This window comes from Quercus robur, chromosome 7 (assembly GCF_932294415.1).
Source record: "Quercus robur chromosome 7, dhQueRobu3.1, whole genome shotgun sequence".
Classification (NCBI taxonomy): domain Eukaryota; kingdom Viridiplantae; phylum Streptophyta; class Magnoliopsida; order Fagales; family Fagaceae; genus Quercus; species Quercus robur.
In genome coordinates, this window is record NC_065540.1 from 50,624,925 (window position 1) to 50,641,664 (window position 16,740).

General features: G+C 34.3%; 1 protein-coding gene and 1 long non-coding RNA gene across 4 annotated transcripts; both read right to left on the minus strand.

Moving 5' to 3' along the window:
• Positions 1–2,150: 2,150 nt before the first annotated feature.
• Positions 2,151–5,423, minus strand: LOC126693810 (uncharacterized). The gene is made up of 3 exons (XR_007645534.1): positions 5,337–5,423; positions 3,339–3,408; positions 2,151–2,463 (listed from the first exon to the last, which is right to left on the minus strand). It is a non-coding gene; the product is annotated as an uncharacterized LOC126693810 (long non-coding RNA).
• A 919-nt stretch (positions 5,424–6,342) lies between these two features.
• Positions 6,343–15,083, minus strand: LOC126693811 (uncharacterized). Of its 3 annotated transcripts, none has more exons than XM_050389954.1 (13): positions 14,775–15,082; positions 13,999–14,094; positions 13,724–13,839; positions 12,773–12,802; positions 12,515–12,651; positions 12,204–12,383; positions 12,005–12,068; positions 11,791–11,898; positions 11,065–11,218; positions 9,986–10,075; positions 9,284–9,339; positions 8,324–8,381; positions 6,343–6,835 (listed from the first exon to the last, which is right to left on the minus strand). In XM_050389954.1, exons 2-13 carry the CDS (start codon positions 14,078–14,080, stop codon positions 6,492–6,494), a joined length of 1,419 nt encoding a protein of 472 aa, XP_050245911.1. In that variant the 5' UTR covers positions 14,081–14,094; positions 14,775–15,082; the 3' UTR covers positions 6,343–6,491. The 3 variants fall into 3 exon arrangements, with proteins under 3 accessions (XP_050245911.1, XP_050245910.1, XP_050245912.1); XM_050389953.1 differs by having other exon boundaries at positions 13,999–14,118; XM_050389955.1 differs by lacking the exon at positions 6,343–6,835 and having other exon boundaries at positions 8,319–8,381; positions 13,999–14,118; positions 14,775–15,083.
• Between the last annotated feature and the right edge of the window lie 1,657 nt (positions 15,084–16,740).

The following is a 16,740-nucleotide window of genomic DNA, read 5'->3' on the forward strand; positions in this document are numbered from 1 at the left end:
TTTAGTAGCTGCCATGTAAAAATAAAATAAAATAAATAAAAACCTGTAGCCCTTCCTAATCACTCTGAAAAATAAAAAATAGAGGTCAGAGCTTCTAATTACATCAAACAAAGAAGAAGAAAAGGAGTTTTCCTTTCTCTACCAACAACTCACAAGTGAGTCTTTAACCTCTGCTCTCTCTCATCATTCAGATTTCTTAATCTCCAGTCTTTCTTATATGTTTATAAAGTTTTTAGCTTTTAGTGCTGTACAATTTGCTTAGAGAGTTGGACAATTGCTCCAAATCTAATAGAATGGAGTCACCACATGTATGGTTTTTAACAATAACTCCCCAGATAAAAATCATGACTTTTTAAACTATTATGTATTTGTTATTAAATAAATATATATTATACAACATATAAATATAATAATATATTATTAAATTGATAAAAATATATAACATATCTTATAAATAAATATTATGATCTTAATTAGTTATTTGATTTCATTTTTTTATGCATTTCATGATCTGCTGAGACTTAGCTTTTTTTTCTTAAATAAAATGAGTAACAACTTAATCCATACTTATCTTTAGCTTTGAATATGTGCATGTGAGTCTTGAATTTTATGAATATATACTAATTTCTTCAAATTTTGGTGAAAGTCATTCTTTTTTCCTCAGATAATATATTGCTTACTTTAGAAAGACTATGATTAATTTATAAAATGTTTTGTCCAAAAAAAAAAACTAAAATGTTAGTTTTGTGGGACACTAAAAAATACAATGAACAATTTTGAAAGCCTAATAGAACTACTTGGCACACCTAACAACTATTCTTGGACTATAACCATTATCCTCACACTAATTAACCATCAACAATTAAGTTGGGAGCAAGTGTTTTTTTTTTTTTTTGGTAGTTTGTTGAGACTGATGCGTAGATTTTTTTGGGTTTTTAGCTATATTTTTAATCTCAAGCTATTTTATTGAGACTAATGTGAATGGTCTTATTAATTATTATCTAATTGGAACTTTTGAATGGGGATCCCTAGTTTGCTACCAGGGACATGAGTGGTATGATGGTAAGATTTAGGAACCTCCACATATAATAAGTTCATATAAAAGTAATTGTTCATCACTCACAATCAATCATTTTTAATAAAACTTTGCTCGATAAATAGATACGGAGATATGGGATTTAACAGGAGAAATTTTGGCATGGTGCCATGAAGGCTAAATATAAGGAGCAGTAGGGGTGATTGGTCTAAGATGTTAGTGAGAAGACCTCATGGTTGTTGTAGTATGTGGAAAGGCAATTTAGCTGGTTGGAAAAGATTTCATAATTTCATATTGATTAGGGTGGGAAATAGCAATAGTGAAATATTTTGGCATAATGTGTGATGTGAAGATCAATCTTTGCAGGTTGTGTTTCCAAACTAATACTCCATTGCAGTGGAGAAGGTTGCATCATTGCATTTGTTGATTATGTTTGAAGAGGATGGTAGAAGCAAAGCGAATGTTGGAATCATAGATTCCCCAGGGATTTCCATGATTGGGAGCTAGGAATGAAGTAGTTGATGGACTTACTATACTCCAGGCTGATGGTAAAATGGAATGAAGATTGTCTACTTTTGGACTTCAAATGGGAAAGGGGAGTTTAGTGTGCTCGTGACGCACACCAAACTCCATCTTCCCTTTGGAAAGGTGTTTAGGTCGGGGTAGTAAGGTTACTAGTAAGGTATCTTTTTTTGTATTAACAAATTTGAATTGCATACTATAGATAATTTTGTTAAATGGTAACTACTGGTTGTGAAATGGTTAAGCACTAGTTGCTGCATTGCACTATTGCTGGGGAGGCAAATAGTGTTGTGGATTATATGAATTATGAACCATTTGGGGGATCCGAACTATTGAAAACAAAGAACAATCTATATGCAAGATATTAAATATGCTCCTTGAGATCCTTTTTAAAAAAAAAATATTTTACTTCGATTGGGGGAGTGTCTTGAAGTTTTATTGTCATTTTTTGGACCTCATTTGTGTTCGTATGTAGTTAAGGACTCTGTCCTTTGGGCGTTCATTCTTTCTAACAAATTATTCTCTTACAAAAAATAAATAAATAAAAACGAGATTAGACCACATGCATATGCCATCAGGTTAGCAAAAAAAGTAAAATAAAAAAGGTGATAACTTACTAAAGTGATATCGAATAGTAATTTCAGTAAACAAAATCATCCAATCAGTACCACTACCACTTGCAACAGAGAGAGAGAAGAAGGGGGGGGGGGGGGAAGTGTACAAGTACATATAATTAAGTAGATCATCATGACAAACAAGGCATTTTGCAGTAACAAGGACCAGTATAAATCGAATAACTCAACCAGTCCTTGCCCTATAATAAAAGTTCTCTCCAGTTTCTTCATTAAAGGGAAATGAACTACACTTCAGCCAAGTAATCATCAATTTCAGCTGGTGTTAGTACTCTGCCAAAATTTAAATCATTCAAACAAGAAAACATAAGCAACCAAACTTCTGTTACAAAGACTGGTTTAAATGATTTAAATCATTTAAATCATCCAAATGAAATGCCTAACCAAAGTCTATCGCATTTTTTTTTCCTAAAACAATAGAAATGGGTTCAAGTTACAAATTGTGATACTTTAACAATATATAGACATTTATACGAGATTAGTATTTTGTCAATCCTACTATTAGATCACATGTTCTCTTTATGCTCATTATTTACTATCACATACACAACTTCACACATTTTGTAAATTTTCAAAACATAAAAAACTCAAAATTTTGACATTTGTTAGATGAAATAGATCTTAATTTCAGATCTTCTGTTCGATAGAAATGAACAAAAGTTTAACTTGACATTTTTTCTCTGCAGCCATGGAGTTCTCAGAAAATAACATGCTTTTTATCCAAAGCACATTGGAGGAGCATCATTTTGAACTCCAAAATCTGGGTTTTAGGTTTAGTTCAAACTATTTAATGCATGGCCAAAGCATATCTTATATATGACATGTCATAAATATAACTGAAACCAAAGTTCTGGGGAAAACAGAGCAAGAAAATTCAAGCCTGCTCAAATGCATCACAAATATAAAATAAAAAATCCATAGCTAACAGTCAGAAGATTGAAAAAGACTAGATCTTAACATGCCATGGGGTGTTATTCAGGATTTTTACAGATGCGCACAGATGTTCTCATAAGCTCAAAATTTGTTGCATCATAGACTAAGAACCAGATCCAAATAAGACCTGATATTAATAATCTCTAACAGCTTGAGCTCAAATGCAATGGCATCTGAAAATTGTTTAACACAAGATTAGAACAGAACTACTGTACCTGATACAATTGTGGACCTTTGTCGTCAAACCCAGCAACCAGTAGTGAAACTCCGAAAGTACGAACGCCACTAACAGAACCAAAAAAAATAAAAATCAGAGTTCCAAAACAGGAATGAAATGTGATTCTTTTGAGACTTTCCTTAGTTGAGTTTACACAAATCAAGCATCCACTAGTATTAAAGCTCTATAATTGAAAGTCAAGTTCAAAATCTGATTCATCCAATGACAATGCAGCTCCTCCTCCGCTTATAAGTTATAGGCGCAGGATGAGGTCATGGACTCATGACATGACATATTGGGTGCGTAACTTACCAATCATAAATAGATACAAAATCTAGGAGGTGTTTGGTACATGCAATTAAAAACTGAAAACATGTGGGTGAAATATGTGTGGAAATACGTGTTTAAAAACTGAAAACATGTGTTTGAGTGGGTGTACCAAACAGGGCCCTAATTTGACCAACTTTAAGATTTTTAAGTTTTTCGTGAAAATACACATCGAGAGAAAATCTTGGCAGATCATTTTCAATTATTCAAGTTTCTCAAACATACCAAATTATCCTCAACATGGGACAAATGGAAGTCTTGATGGTCCCAAGGAACTCAATACAAGGTTATTCAAGAACATTCTAAAAGGAATTTTGGCAAACATGATTCAGTAATTCATTAGAAATCTGTTGTTGATATCTTCATATCTTTATTTTGCATGTAGAATAAGGTTGCAATTTGTGAACAATCAAGCCCAACAAGTGGCGGGCCAAGCTCAACAAGTGGTTGGTCAGACCCAACAACCAATGGGGGCACCTCTTCCGTCGTTTTTGGGTGGTATACCCCAAATGCCGCCACCACCTATGACGCCAATTCCCTGAAGTTCACCAGACCCCTCACGATCTACTAAAGGAGTAAATCCAGCTTCTACATATCCCTTGGACAGACCAACATGGAACAACAGAAGCCACCAGACCAAAGTAACTTAGCAAGAGCTTGGCATCTGCCCCAAGTTACATTTTGTACTAGGAAAAGCAAAACTGATCCTAAATGAGTAGAAATTTCTCCACAAGTTGGAGGCCACTTGAGGTAACAACTGGTGTCTAAACGGATGAAAAGTAAACTTAAGATTTGCACTGAATTTTAAACTCGTTTTGGAGTCATTTGCAAGCAGGGGCGGCGGTACTTAAAGGCCAAGGTGGTCACAGGACCACCTTGACCTGAATTTTTTTTTTTTTTTTTTAATATATAATAATTTAAAATTTTATATTTGTTTACCTTTTTAAAAAAATTTTGGGAACACCGACAGTTTTTTTTTATGCCAATAAAATTAAACTTTGCTCCATAATTTGTTCTACTCAACGATATATTAGAGCTTTCAAGCAAAAAGAAGTCCAAAAAAATTTTTGAACTAAAATCTGAAAAAAATAAAATAAAATAAAATAAATAAATTCTAACATAGTAAGCCCAAATGCCCAATAGACCCCAAGAAAAAAGCCCAAGATCAATATCTTTTTATTAGATTGTGTAATTTAGGGTCTGTTTGGGATCCATTTATTTTACTGAAATTGAAAACTTTTTACTAAAAGTACTATAGATAAATGTAAAAGTTAGTTGAAATAGTATAGTGAAACCTATGAATAGTAGCAAAAATAAGCTGAATAGTATAATAAGTTGGCAAAAATAATATTGTCAAACAAACACTTATGCTTCTTAAAAAACACCCTGAGAAATATTCCTGAAGCCACCATTGTTTGCAAGATGATGTACTTGCATCCTTTTAAATTTCAATAACCTCAGCCTTGTGCCCTCTACATTTCTTTTTTCAAATCACCTATGATTAAGGTGCATAATGATACCCAACAGACTTCAACCGCCCCCCCTCCCCGCCCCAAAAAACAAAAAAAAAATTCAAAAAGAAAAAAAAAAAAACGGCCACTCTTCACATAATGAATGAACATGAACTAATTGAAAGAAGTGAATCGTATTCCAGAAGAGAAATAATTACCCGGAGTGAGTGAACTCCTGCATAACAGCAGCAATTTCCCTATACAAGCTGTGTAACAGGGATAGCCTCCTATAAAATTCCATTGACATATCACTTAGCAACTTATAAATAATCAATTGGCTTAATGTACAAAGTAACAAAAGAAAAGATTTTCTAAGTTGGGAATCCAAAATAAAATATAAAAAACTGAAAAAAAAAAATGTAGCAAGAAAATGCCATAAGTAAAACAACCTAGTGAGTGAATCCAAAACTAAATTGACTTCAATCCAATAGAAGTCATACTTAACAAGTCGATATCAAAGCATGTTCATCAAGATCAATTCAACTAATGTTCCTCCATGTAAGAGAGCAACAAAAGACAATGTCCAAAAGAGGTGAATCATGAATGCCACTCCAAGAACAACACAAAGCCATTGCCTCCTCAGAGATGGAAACAGAGAAAGATGCCAAAATATGAATCTCTATTTCAAAAGTGCCAATGACCTTTGGGTCAAATAGCATTTCCCAGTCTCTCCAATGGAGTCATCCAAGGTATGAATTCCCCCTCTCTGGCCTCCCCCACATCAAAGAGTAGTGAAGTTTAACTCAAAATAGGAAGATGGAAACTAAGATTCCCTAATTAAAAAATCATAACCTAGATACACAAATAATTGATGGTCCTCTCTTATTCTTCCAAGTAATTTAAAATATGTCAGCCCAAGAAAACCAGTAAGGGTAATCCAGGTTGTTTTAAAAGCCAAATATGGACATTACTTAGCAATTAGTGCCATCACACAGAACAAGAAAGGTCAAAATGGAGGCTTATGAAATATTACTGAAGTCTATGTAAATAAAACTTGATGGAACCATTATTAGAAAAAGATGAAAGATCTGAGTGAAAGAAAAGAGAGTCAGATGGTAGGGTATGGAGAAACGAGGCACAACAGCATATAATTAATATACAGCTTGAACTTTATTGTGTCGCAATGTGAGCAGAAAGATAAATGCCAAAGAAATAGAAAATTGGTTGCCATTCCACAACATAATGCACAGATTGATGATGATGATGATGAACTGACATGTCATTGGGTTAAAAACATCAAGAACCATTACTCGTCATCTTCACAATTTACATAAAATGAATATATAAAGAGAAAAGCTTTTAGAAACATTATGCTAGTCATAATGCATGTCAACGTTTGACTCCGGCGCTTTGGATTGTACACACAAGCATGATTCATCATGAATCTCACATTTTGATCTTTTGCTTTTCTTGGATTTTAACTTCTTGCTTCCCTCATTTTCTTTTGATGCCTTCTTTTTGCTTCCATTGTTTTCTTTTGATGTCTTCTTGTTTCCTTCATTTTCTTTCGTTGCCTTTTTCTTCTTCCTTCTTTCTTCTTCTTTTGATGCCTTTTTTCTTTTCACAGGCAGTGTTTCTTCCTCGTCTCTGATTTCAGTCTCATTAGCAATTCGTTCAGCATTTAGTGGTAGATCTGCTGCTATAGAAGGTTTAACTTCTGCTCATAAGAATGAGGAATGTATAATTAGTAGGTGTGGATTAATGTTGACATTATAATATTATATAACTAGCTTTGCATAAGAGGAACAATTAAGGTAACCATCATCTAAACTAAAAAGTGTAAGGTGTGTACCAAACTTCAGGTTCAAGCAACTTCAAAAACTGGAGTCAGACCCCATACATCCCTATCAAATTTAAAGCATATTTGATCCCCTAAAAACCCTATTTAAATAAAATTAGGCTAAAATTAAATTTAGTCCACTACATTTATTTCAGTTGTCAAATTAGTCCCTAGGGTTTAATTTTTGTCAATCTAGTCCTTTCATCCAAATTTGTTAATAAATGACTCAGTTCTAATATTATTTTTTTCTTATTTCAAATTTTAACCGAAACCATTCATAAGTTGCTCCATTTAATAATTCTTGTCATTTGATGAGTACTGGTTAGGGAAAAAAAATTAACATAGAAGTACCAGATTGACTCATTTTGAAATAGTGAGGGACTAAAATAATAAAAATTAAATCTTAAGAACTAAATTGACAACTGAAGAAAAAGTCAAGGGACTAAATTGGATTTTAGCCTAAAAATTATGCGTGTAGTAATGGAAAATAAAATATTTTCATCATTTTACATTGCAAAGAAAAAATATACCAAGAGTATAAGACCGATCTAGTCTTCGCTCCTAGGTCATTAGGAGTTGTTTACTTATTAGTAGTTTGAGGATAAAGACAGACTCCAACCTCCTAAGAGATCCCTGAAGTTAAGTATAAAGAATGGATCCACAGTTATAACATCAAATCAACCAGTCCAAAAAGAGGTGAAACAAAGTTTGACTAGTTGTTGGGCTCAAAGTTTTCTTTCAAAAATATTAGTTCTGCCTTATATAACTGCTTTCAACAATGACCCAACTTTTTGCATTGTTTTTTAGTTCTGCCTTATAAAGACCTTCAGTTTTTCTTTTTTTATTTTATGAAAAGGAACCCCCTCAAGGTATGAGCCAGTGGGACCACCACTAAGGGTAAACCCAAGATGCCTACATACCCCCACTGAGTAGGCATCAAGTAAATCGCAAAATGCCTCAGCTAGGAGTTGAATCAAAGACATCTGGGTTTATAGTTATCCAGGCACTCTCCCTTATTGCTGAGGCATCTCAAGTGGGGGCAAAGTGATAACACCTTTCCTCATTGGTAAGCTACACACATCTTGTGAGTTTTGAACTCACTACCTTACCCTCCATCCCATTAACGAGGGAGGAGCATGTGTCATTTGAGCTAAAGCTAATTAGCTCCAACCTAGTGTTAGAATTATCATTCATATCATATGAGCAATAAATTGCTTCAAACTTAGACTACATTACTGGTACCAATCCCTACAATCATTCCTTGTGCAAGAAATGTAACAACATCCACTAATAGAATAATCATAGTACAAGAAACAATACTATTGGCTTGGTCCATAACAGACAAGACAAAAACAGAAAACTAACCTTCATCAGCAAAACTAGAGTCGAAGACAACATTTGTAAGATGCTGCTTTAGGAAAACCTACACGATGAAGACAATCAAGATAAGATGATGGAAATTTATGCAGCACAACACATTAGCTAACAAAACCACAAATGAAAAGACTATCTACAATCCCTGCATGAGCTCTATAAAAGTGTCAACCTTACAAGTGTCAAGGCCACAGATTCAAACAATGAAATCCAAAGCAATACATAGCTCCGAATAAGGGGCAGTCATTAGGCTTGTGGACCAAGAGTCAGTGCATGTTTAGGAATGCTTAGGCTTTGCCATGCCCTAAGCAGACCTTTACAGCCAAGTATACAAGTGCACCACACAATAGATTAAACTTAAATTTATACATTCACCATTAAACCTTTTTGCTCAAGGTTTTCAACATTATGCCATCATGTTAATTGACCATCTTGCTTTGGTATCATCACATGCAGATTACTAATGTCCCTTTAATAAGAGTCAAGTAATGTGCAGATGACAACATCTCACTTTATGCATTATTCAAATGAATGTTAGCTGCAATAACTTGAGTCTATCAATAAAAGCATAAAACAACTTCATTTTTCATTAACATAATATCCAAAGAAATTGCTAAACCCTCAAAAATGGATTTACTGATTCCTTTTAATAGAATAAAAAAAGATTAAATGGTTAGAACAACAAGTTTTTAGCTTTGAATGCAAAAAAGCGCTATCACTCATCTCTATCACAGCCTAAATGTGTTCTTGGCCTCGAGGTAGAATGAAGAGTTTTGAGCATTAGGTAAGAAAATTTGAGATGCCAAAACCATGAGTAACAAGCTACAAAAATGTAACTCTAGTAAGGGCAAAAAATAAATATAAGAGTTTAAAACTAGCACATATCTTCAGCCCTGACTTTCAGCAAGAAATTCTAACAACTCTTCATAATCATAAAGTGAAAGAACATACCGCAGACAGAAGTTGCCGAGTCTTTATATCCCATAAGCGTAGATAACTGTCCAGTCCTAGAAATTAGTCAAGTTCTCAGTTTTGATGGTCAATAAAATTTGGTCCTAAGACAAACAAACTTAACCTCAAAAGGCTAAAGGATGATTCGATAAAATTAAGTGAACCCACACATGATGAAGTGCTAACTGCACGCACCCTTTTAATTAGAATATTAATACAGGAAATGACTTTCAGAAAAAAAAAAAAATATATATATATATATATATATATATATATATATGAGAATAAAAGGTTGTCATTGCTTAGTAGATAATATAGCAAATGATTGAGGATAAACTAGGATAAAAATTTTCCTCCTTTTCTTTCCCACTTCTTCAGACTAAAAGACCACCCTAACTAAACTTTGTTATCCATAACTCATAACCAAGTAGTGGATGTCTTCTAAAGGAAGCCAATACTTGACCTCCTAACAAAGGGTGAACATGCAAACCTTTTGACCAAAAAAAGAAAAAGAAAAAGGGGGTATACACACACAATATGAAACACAGACTACAGACCTCTCTCTCTTGATGTGTGGGTGTGCGTCTGTGTGCGTGTGCGTGTGCGTGTGTGTATGCAAATGGTGTTGTGTAAGTATGTACACTTGTCAGTATGAGTTCCAATGCAAATTAACATAACGGTAAAACAATACAAGACACTCACCACAAGATGCAATCACTGGAAGCTCTGGGTGCCTGGCTATAGATCTAATGCTTCCAGAACATTTTCCCAAAAAGCACCCCAATAATTTTCCTGTAAAAAGATACTTTCATCATTTATGGAGTTACAAGTGAGAAAAATCTCAAATCATTCAAAAAATATGAATTAAATGCAAGAATAACATTAACAATATCATAACTCAATTTTCACATCCACTTTAATGCAACTCAATTAACATCAATCCAAAAATATGTAATAGTTACCAATAATCCTAAGTAGACCTTGGAGTAAGAGTTCAATTTTCAGAGTTAAATGAATAATACCCTTGAATACCTATGATACTTGCAAAATGACCTATGTTCAGACATTAAACGTCATATGCCAATCAATTGTGCATTAACAATTTACTTTGAAAAAAAAAAAAAAAATCTACAAAAGGCTTGAGCTCTATTGAATTAAAATTTCAATACAAAATTAGGTGTTTTGCTGCGGTGATCAAGCCCTTCCCAGATATGACCCCTTAGACACAAAAATTTCAATGCATGTAACATGAAGCAAACAATTGAAATGAAGCCAAAAGAAAACCATCATATAATTCCTAAGTATTATATGCCTCATCTTTTGGATCTAAAACTTACATAAGAAAAATATTTTCCACAGATCAAAACAAGCATAAGGGCAAGTCTATCAGTTTGTATATCCCCCCCCCCCCCCCCCCCCCCAAAAAGATACATGGTGGAGCCAGCATTTAGCAATATATATATAAATGAACCCACATGCCTGCACACTCGCTCACACAAGAACATAGAGAAACCCCGCATATAAGGCTTGATCACCTTAAATGATAATTGCCAATCTAAATTAGCCAGACAGTACTAAAGGAAAGCAATGCTCTTTTCTTTTTTTCCATTTTTCTTTTTAATAATCAAAGGCTTTCTACTGAAGAAAACTAATTAAGTAAATAAACAGAACACTTACACTACCAGAATGCACTATAAGAGAGAGAATGTTAAATGTATCTTCCAGACTTCCACACAAATAGAATATCAAATATGTGACAACATGATCGAACTACAGTTCACCTGTGCGCATGTCAAAAGAAGCAAGGTCACCAGACCCATTCCCTACATAGACTGTATAGCCATCTAAATCTTCAGTTACTGATTTGATAGGCGTCTCCCCAAAATCAAATGAGATAATAGGTCTTCGTTGAGCGGAAATATCATAGAGGCGAACCTGTTATGAAAAAAAAATGAATTGAAGTTTTTGAGTGGCTGGATGATTACGATTACAATACAGCTACTAGTCTACTAGAGATAAGGCAATAAAGAAATTGTGGTTCTTCCAAGAAACCAGCAAAGACAAAATGATAAGAAAGCACTCCAAGTTCTATAAAAAATAAGAAATTTTAAAAATTTAAAAAAAAAGTTAACTAACAATAACTTGAATATCATAAAACTAACAAAGGATATAAATGAAATTCACATTTTCTTAGCTCCAGATGAAAGAAGAAAAATTAATAAATTTCATCCTAGGTGTATTATTAGCCATTGTTAGTTTAATGGCTCATGATCAATAACATGTAGAACATGGGTATTCCCTCTCGTGACATAACATCTGATGATATCTCAATTGAAGAGAATTCAAGTACACAAAAAAAAACTCAATTCCAGTCAGCACCAAGCAACACATGCTCAAAGGACAGTAGGAAGTGAGAAAAAAATCCGTAAGAATGTTGCATTCCCAGAAGTTACCGATATCCAGTTATTCATTCCAAAATGAAAGAAGAATTTGCAATGAAAGATTACCTGATGGCTGTTGGTGCCAGCCACAATTTTGCGGTGATCATCCTTATTTAGGAATGTTGATGATGTAAACCAGGTTGGGGTAAAAATATCAAGACTGTTCTTAGGAGGCTGCATAGGGTAGAAGCTATTAAATAAATGCAAGGAAAAAATGCAAGTTATAGAAAATTAATTTGTGAATTTCTTTCAAGATTTAGCAGATAAAGAAAAGGCTCACAGATTTGGCAGCCCAGATTTTAGTACAGTTGTCAAGATCCCACATGTTTATTTCAACGCTCTTCCTGAGATGGAAATCAAGAAAACCATTATTTCATAGATGAATAAGCTAGTACACACCATAAAATCCCACTACAGAATGACAATTGACTTAATTCTCAAGCTTATAAATTCTAATTGTGAAACTCGAGAGCACTCACCCTCCAAATATAGCATATTTTTCACTACCATCCACTTTAGAACATAAGATGTTGCCAGAACCGCATACACTCCATGTGTTTGACGAACCAATAGACGCAGAACTTGCAGGTGAATCAGTAACTTCAATGGACCTCATGCTTGTGTTTCCTTTTGTTGTACAAGCAAGCAAAATATAAGACCTAGAATTTAACAATAAATTCAAAGATCAGAAGCTGTATGCATATCGGAAGAATGCAGGTGGAAATCAAAGATGTAAGCACCTATTGTGGAATTAGGTGGCAAAGCCTAGAAAGGAACAATATTGCAGTACCTAGATGTCAACTCCAATCCCTGTCCGGCAAATAAATGCAACCCAACAACAGCATCATCCGCAAGTCTAGGACCATCCTCATTGGCATTAGAAACCGTGAAACGAATATCCCCATTAATTGCACTGAGAACCTCAATCTATCGGATACATTAAGAACACAAATATTGAATAGGATCTTCAATAAGCCTATAACTAACAGTCAAAACTGAAAACTGAAACATGTAGCCAGATATTCATTAGTCCTAGAGTGTAACTCACCATGCCAGTTTTTCTTGCCACTGCTAATAACTGCAAGAGAAAAAGAAAAATATTTCTTAAAAAAAAAAAAAAAAAAAAACACTTTTGCAAAATAAAGGATTTGAGGGCCTTAATTACATTTTTAGAAAAAGATTGATATAATATCTGAATTCATACACATATGCAAAACAAAAGGATAAATTGTCCTAGTTCAAGCTAAAAGCTTCTATTTAGGCAATAAGTGAAACTTGCAAATTGCTCTTTGGCAAGCAAGCCATTATGCATTATCACCAGATACATGCAAGGGAATAACTAGAGAATCCAATCAACCGGTTGCAACCAATATTAGAACCTGTTTCTCTTAAAGGATGATACATATAAGTTGCCTCTAACTTCTTTAGAAAACAAACAAAACATGCAATGGCAATTAAGTACAATGCTTGAAGTCCCAAACTTCGTGAACAATTACAAACTGAATTTGTAATAGCCACTGCAAAATTTAACTCAAACCGCGAGGGCTCATATTATTTGTTTAGCTTACTAATACTTTATTTAAAATGAGTGTTGGCCCCAAGAAGATGGTGAATAGCAGATTCAAACCAACAACTACCTCTTCATGAGGAGTGGCATCCAATGAATTCTACTACCCTTGGGGCAACATTAATTAAACTCCATTAGCTACATAACAAGCATTCAAACCGAAACCTTCAACAGCAAATGAAACCCAATAGAAATCAAAACGTACTATCATTTCTGCACAAAATCCTTCCACCTATTCTACATTTAACCCATAGAACATGAAAGCATATGTTCATTCTCAAACACTCCAAACTTCAACAAACCATACTAAACTAACAATTGGAACCAAAACCAAACGCTTAAAAAAAATTGAAACATATTGCCAACAATGACACAGACGGTTGAAATTCAAAATTCAATAAACTCAAACAATTTGCAACACCCAACACATACCAGGTCATCTTTACGGTCATTGATAGAAGCAGCAAGTACACATTTTGATGAGTCCAGCTCACCCCACCTCTCCACCACTCTAGGAGCCCCTCCTTGACTACCCTTAGCTTCAATAACTGTTATCCAAAAAAAAAAGACATGCACCAAGCAAAGCATAAGATACCCAGATATATAAATACAAAATAAAGCATATAAAATCCAAAAGACAAGCTTTTTACAAAATGGTATTGCTAATTCCGATCAATGAATAAAAGGGTGTAAGAAAAAAAATTCACCTTTGATGAGACCAAGTGCATCGAAGGTTAGAGCTCGAAGAGAAGGGCAACCAGGACACTCTAATGTGGTTGTACGAGGCATCTTTTTGGTAAAATCTACGTTCTCTCACCAAGGACGGACTTAGGGCCAGAGATAAGGGAAAAATAAATAAGTAAAAAAATCAAATAAATATCAATATAGTATTACATTAAAGCGTTTGTTAAAAAATCATTTTTCATTTTGTTACAAAGGTTAACTTACATAGCTGACAATGTTCACAACGCAGTTGCGAGTAAGCACACAAGTGTCAATTTTATTTGGTTTTATTAAATTTGTTTTACATTTTTATTATATTATGTATTTTTGTCTTTGTCTCTGTCGGATTGCCACGCACCCACTGCCCCAAACACACTATTACCCCACTACTAAGAATTTATAATGCACTAACTTTTTCCTAACTTTACCCTTTTTTTCACCTCTGTCGATTGTTCTTTCTCAACAGACTCTCTCTCTGTATTATAACTTTATTCACGAATCACAACTCACTTCTCACTATCTCATACACTCATACACTATCTCAGACACTCACACAGACTCTCAAACACAATCACAGATTCACATATTCAATTTTAATTCACAATCACCCTCAGCCAAAAAAAAAAAAAAAAAAACACCACAATCACAAACGACAGATTCACAAACATTATAATTGTATGGAGTGGAGATTGATTTTGAATCATATCAAGATTCAAAATCAATGTCAGGTTTTGAAGTTGAAGGAAAGAAAAAATAATACTTGAAGCAGAATGGAGTTTAGAGGCTGCAGCGGCCGGCGTCGGAGGTGGGCAGATCAAGCAGGGCGGCGGCGACTGGAGGTGCGTCAACTCTAGGTCAGTTTCTGCCTCACTAGGTTGATCGGCTGCTCAGTGGGTGTGAGTCAATGGCAGTGAGGTCAGTCTCCCATGGGCGGACAGCGGCTGTGGCAGCGGCGGCTTGGATGGCGGCAGCGTGGTTGGCGGAGTCACTCACTCACATCACTCTCGGTCTCTCTCTCTCTTGACGTATCCTATCTCTTATTCTTCTTTTTTTCTTTTCTGAATTAGGTTAAGTTGTAACCGTGGGTTTGAATTGGGCTATTAATTTTTTTTCAGTTGGGCTGGCTAGGCTATTTGGGCTGTTAGGGAAGGGGGGGCAAGGTTTTAGATAAGTGGGGCCCAATCCTAAAAAAGTCTGAAAATATCTAACCAAATATTTTTTTTGGGCCAAGGGGCCCAACTCAATGCCTCATGTAGGTTTCCGTATATTGATAGATTGGGTAAAAAATTTTATTTTAATCTTGGGTAGTATTAAGTTCAGGTTAATAGATTTTTTAAATCATTTGACTCAATTTAACTGAACATATATAAAATTCATTTTACTATAATTATTTCACTATTTAGTGCATATGTTTCTTCTATTGTTTGTCTCGTCATGGGTTTGGATTTTAACCTCCTTTTCATTAATATGGAATCCCTAAAATTTGAAAATATTTTATGCATATCATTTGAATTGTTATGATTTTGGTTAAAAACTCAATTGTTTACCATGTTTAGAGCGGAGGAAAAAATAAGTCCAACCTATACAATGAACAGAAATAGAAAGGTTAATCATGTAGATGATGGCAACAACCAATAGGTTAGCTTGTTGTCAAGTGCCATTGTGCTAAATGACATATCTCCTCCAACGGGGCAAGGAAAATAGTAAGAGAATCATAATGTCAATTAGTTACAATCTTAATTAAAAGGCTTAACATTGCCATTTTGACTCTTTGCAAAGTGTTTCAAGAAAGAAAATCATATGCTAAGACTTCCCCAAAAAGCTTAACATAAGCATACATACTTCTTTGGATGGTAATATTAGAGAAATTAGATTAAGATTGAGCTCCATTTTCCTAAAACCCTAATTAGATTTAAGTTTCACAATTTTTAGATAAAATTGGTACAAATAATATTATTTATTGGCTTGTTAAGCAAATATCTTTGCTCAACCCATGAAATAATTCTCAAAAAATACCTATATGAAGCAAAATAAACTAGTGAAATAATTGTAATAAAATAAGTTTGTATGTATGTTGGTTTGGATTGGATCAAATGGTTTGAAAAAATCATTATCCCAAACTCAACACAATCCAAGATTTTTTTTTTTTTTTTTAAATCCATTCTATCAGTCTATGGAAACCAGCCCAACGCATTGGGAACTTGGAAACAATATCTACAAGGCTCAAACTATATCTAGTCGGCTGCACTCCTAAAGAGACCATGCTAGAAATCCAAAGCCTTATCATATGGGCCCAAAATTTGGATTTTCGGGTTCCCAATTATATCTTTCGAGTAGCCGATCCAGTTTTAAAACATCCATTAATGCAGAGACACATAGAGGTTGCAAAGGTTTAACGTTTCCTACACTTTCGACCAGCCAGCCTGATTTTAAAACATCGATTAACGCAAACACACACAGAGATTGCAAGGGTTTAATGTTTCTTGCACTTGTTCCTTGGTTTTTGGTGTTGGGGTTTGTCACATTTTGTTTGTGAGAGACAACGTAGGTTTTACCAAAAAGATGCCTCGTACAACCACATTAAAGTGCCATAGTTGCCATTCTCTTCAAGCTCTAACCTTCAACACACTTGGACTCATTAAAGGTGATTTTTTTTTTCTTACACCCTTTTATTCATTGATTGAAATTAGCAATACCCTTTTGTAAAAAGCTTGTGTTTTAGGTTT

Bases quoted from the DNA above. Each gene is read 5' to 3' on its own strand.
- LOC126693811 (XM_050389954.1), bottom strand. From the start codon at position 14,080: ATGCCTCGTACAACCACATTAGAGTGTCCTGGTTGCCCTTCTCTTCGA. The intron at 13,840-13,998 runs GTGAATTTTTTT...TTTGGATAACAG, and splicing joins TGCACTTGGTCTCATCAAAG to TTATTGAAGCTAAGGGTAGT. The intron at 11,219-11,790 runs GTAATCTTTCAT...TTTTCATAACAG, and splicing joins CTGGCACCAACAGCCATCAG to GTTCGCCTCTATGATATTTC.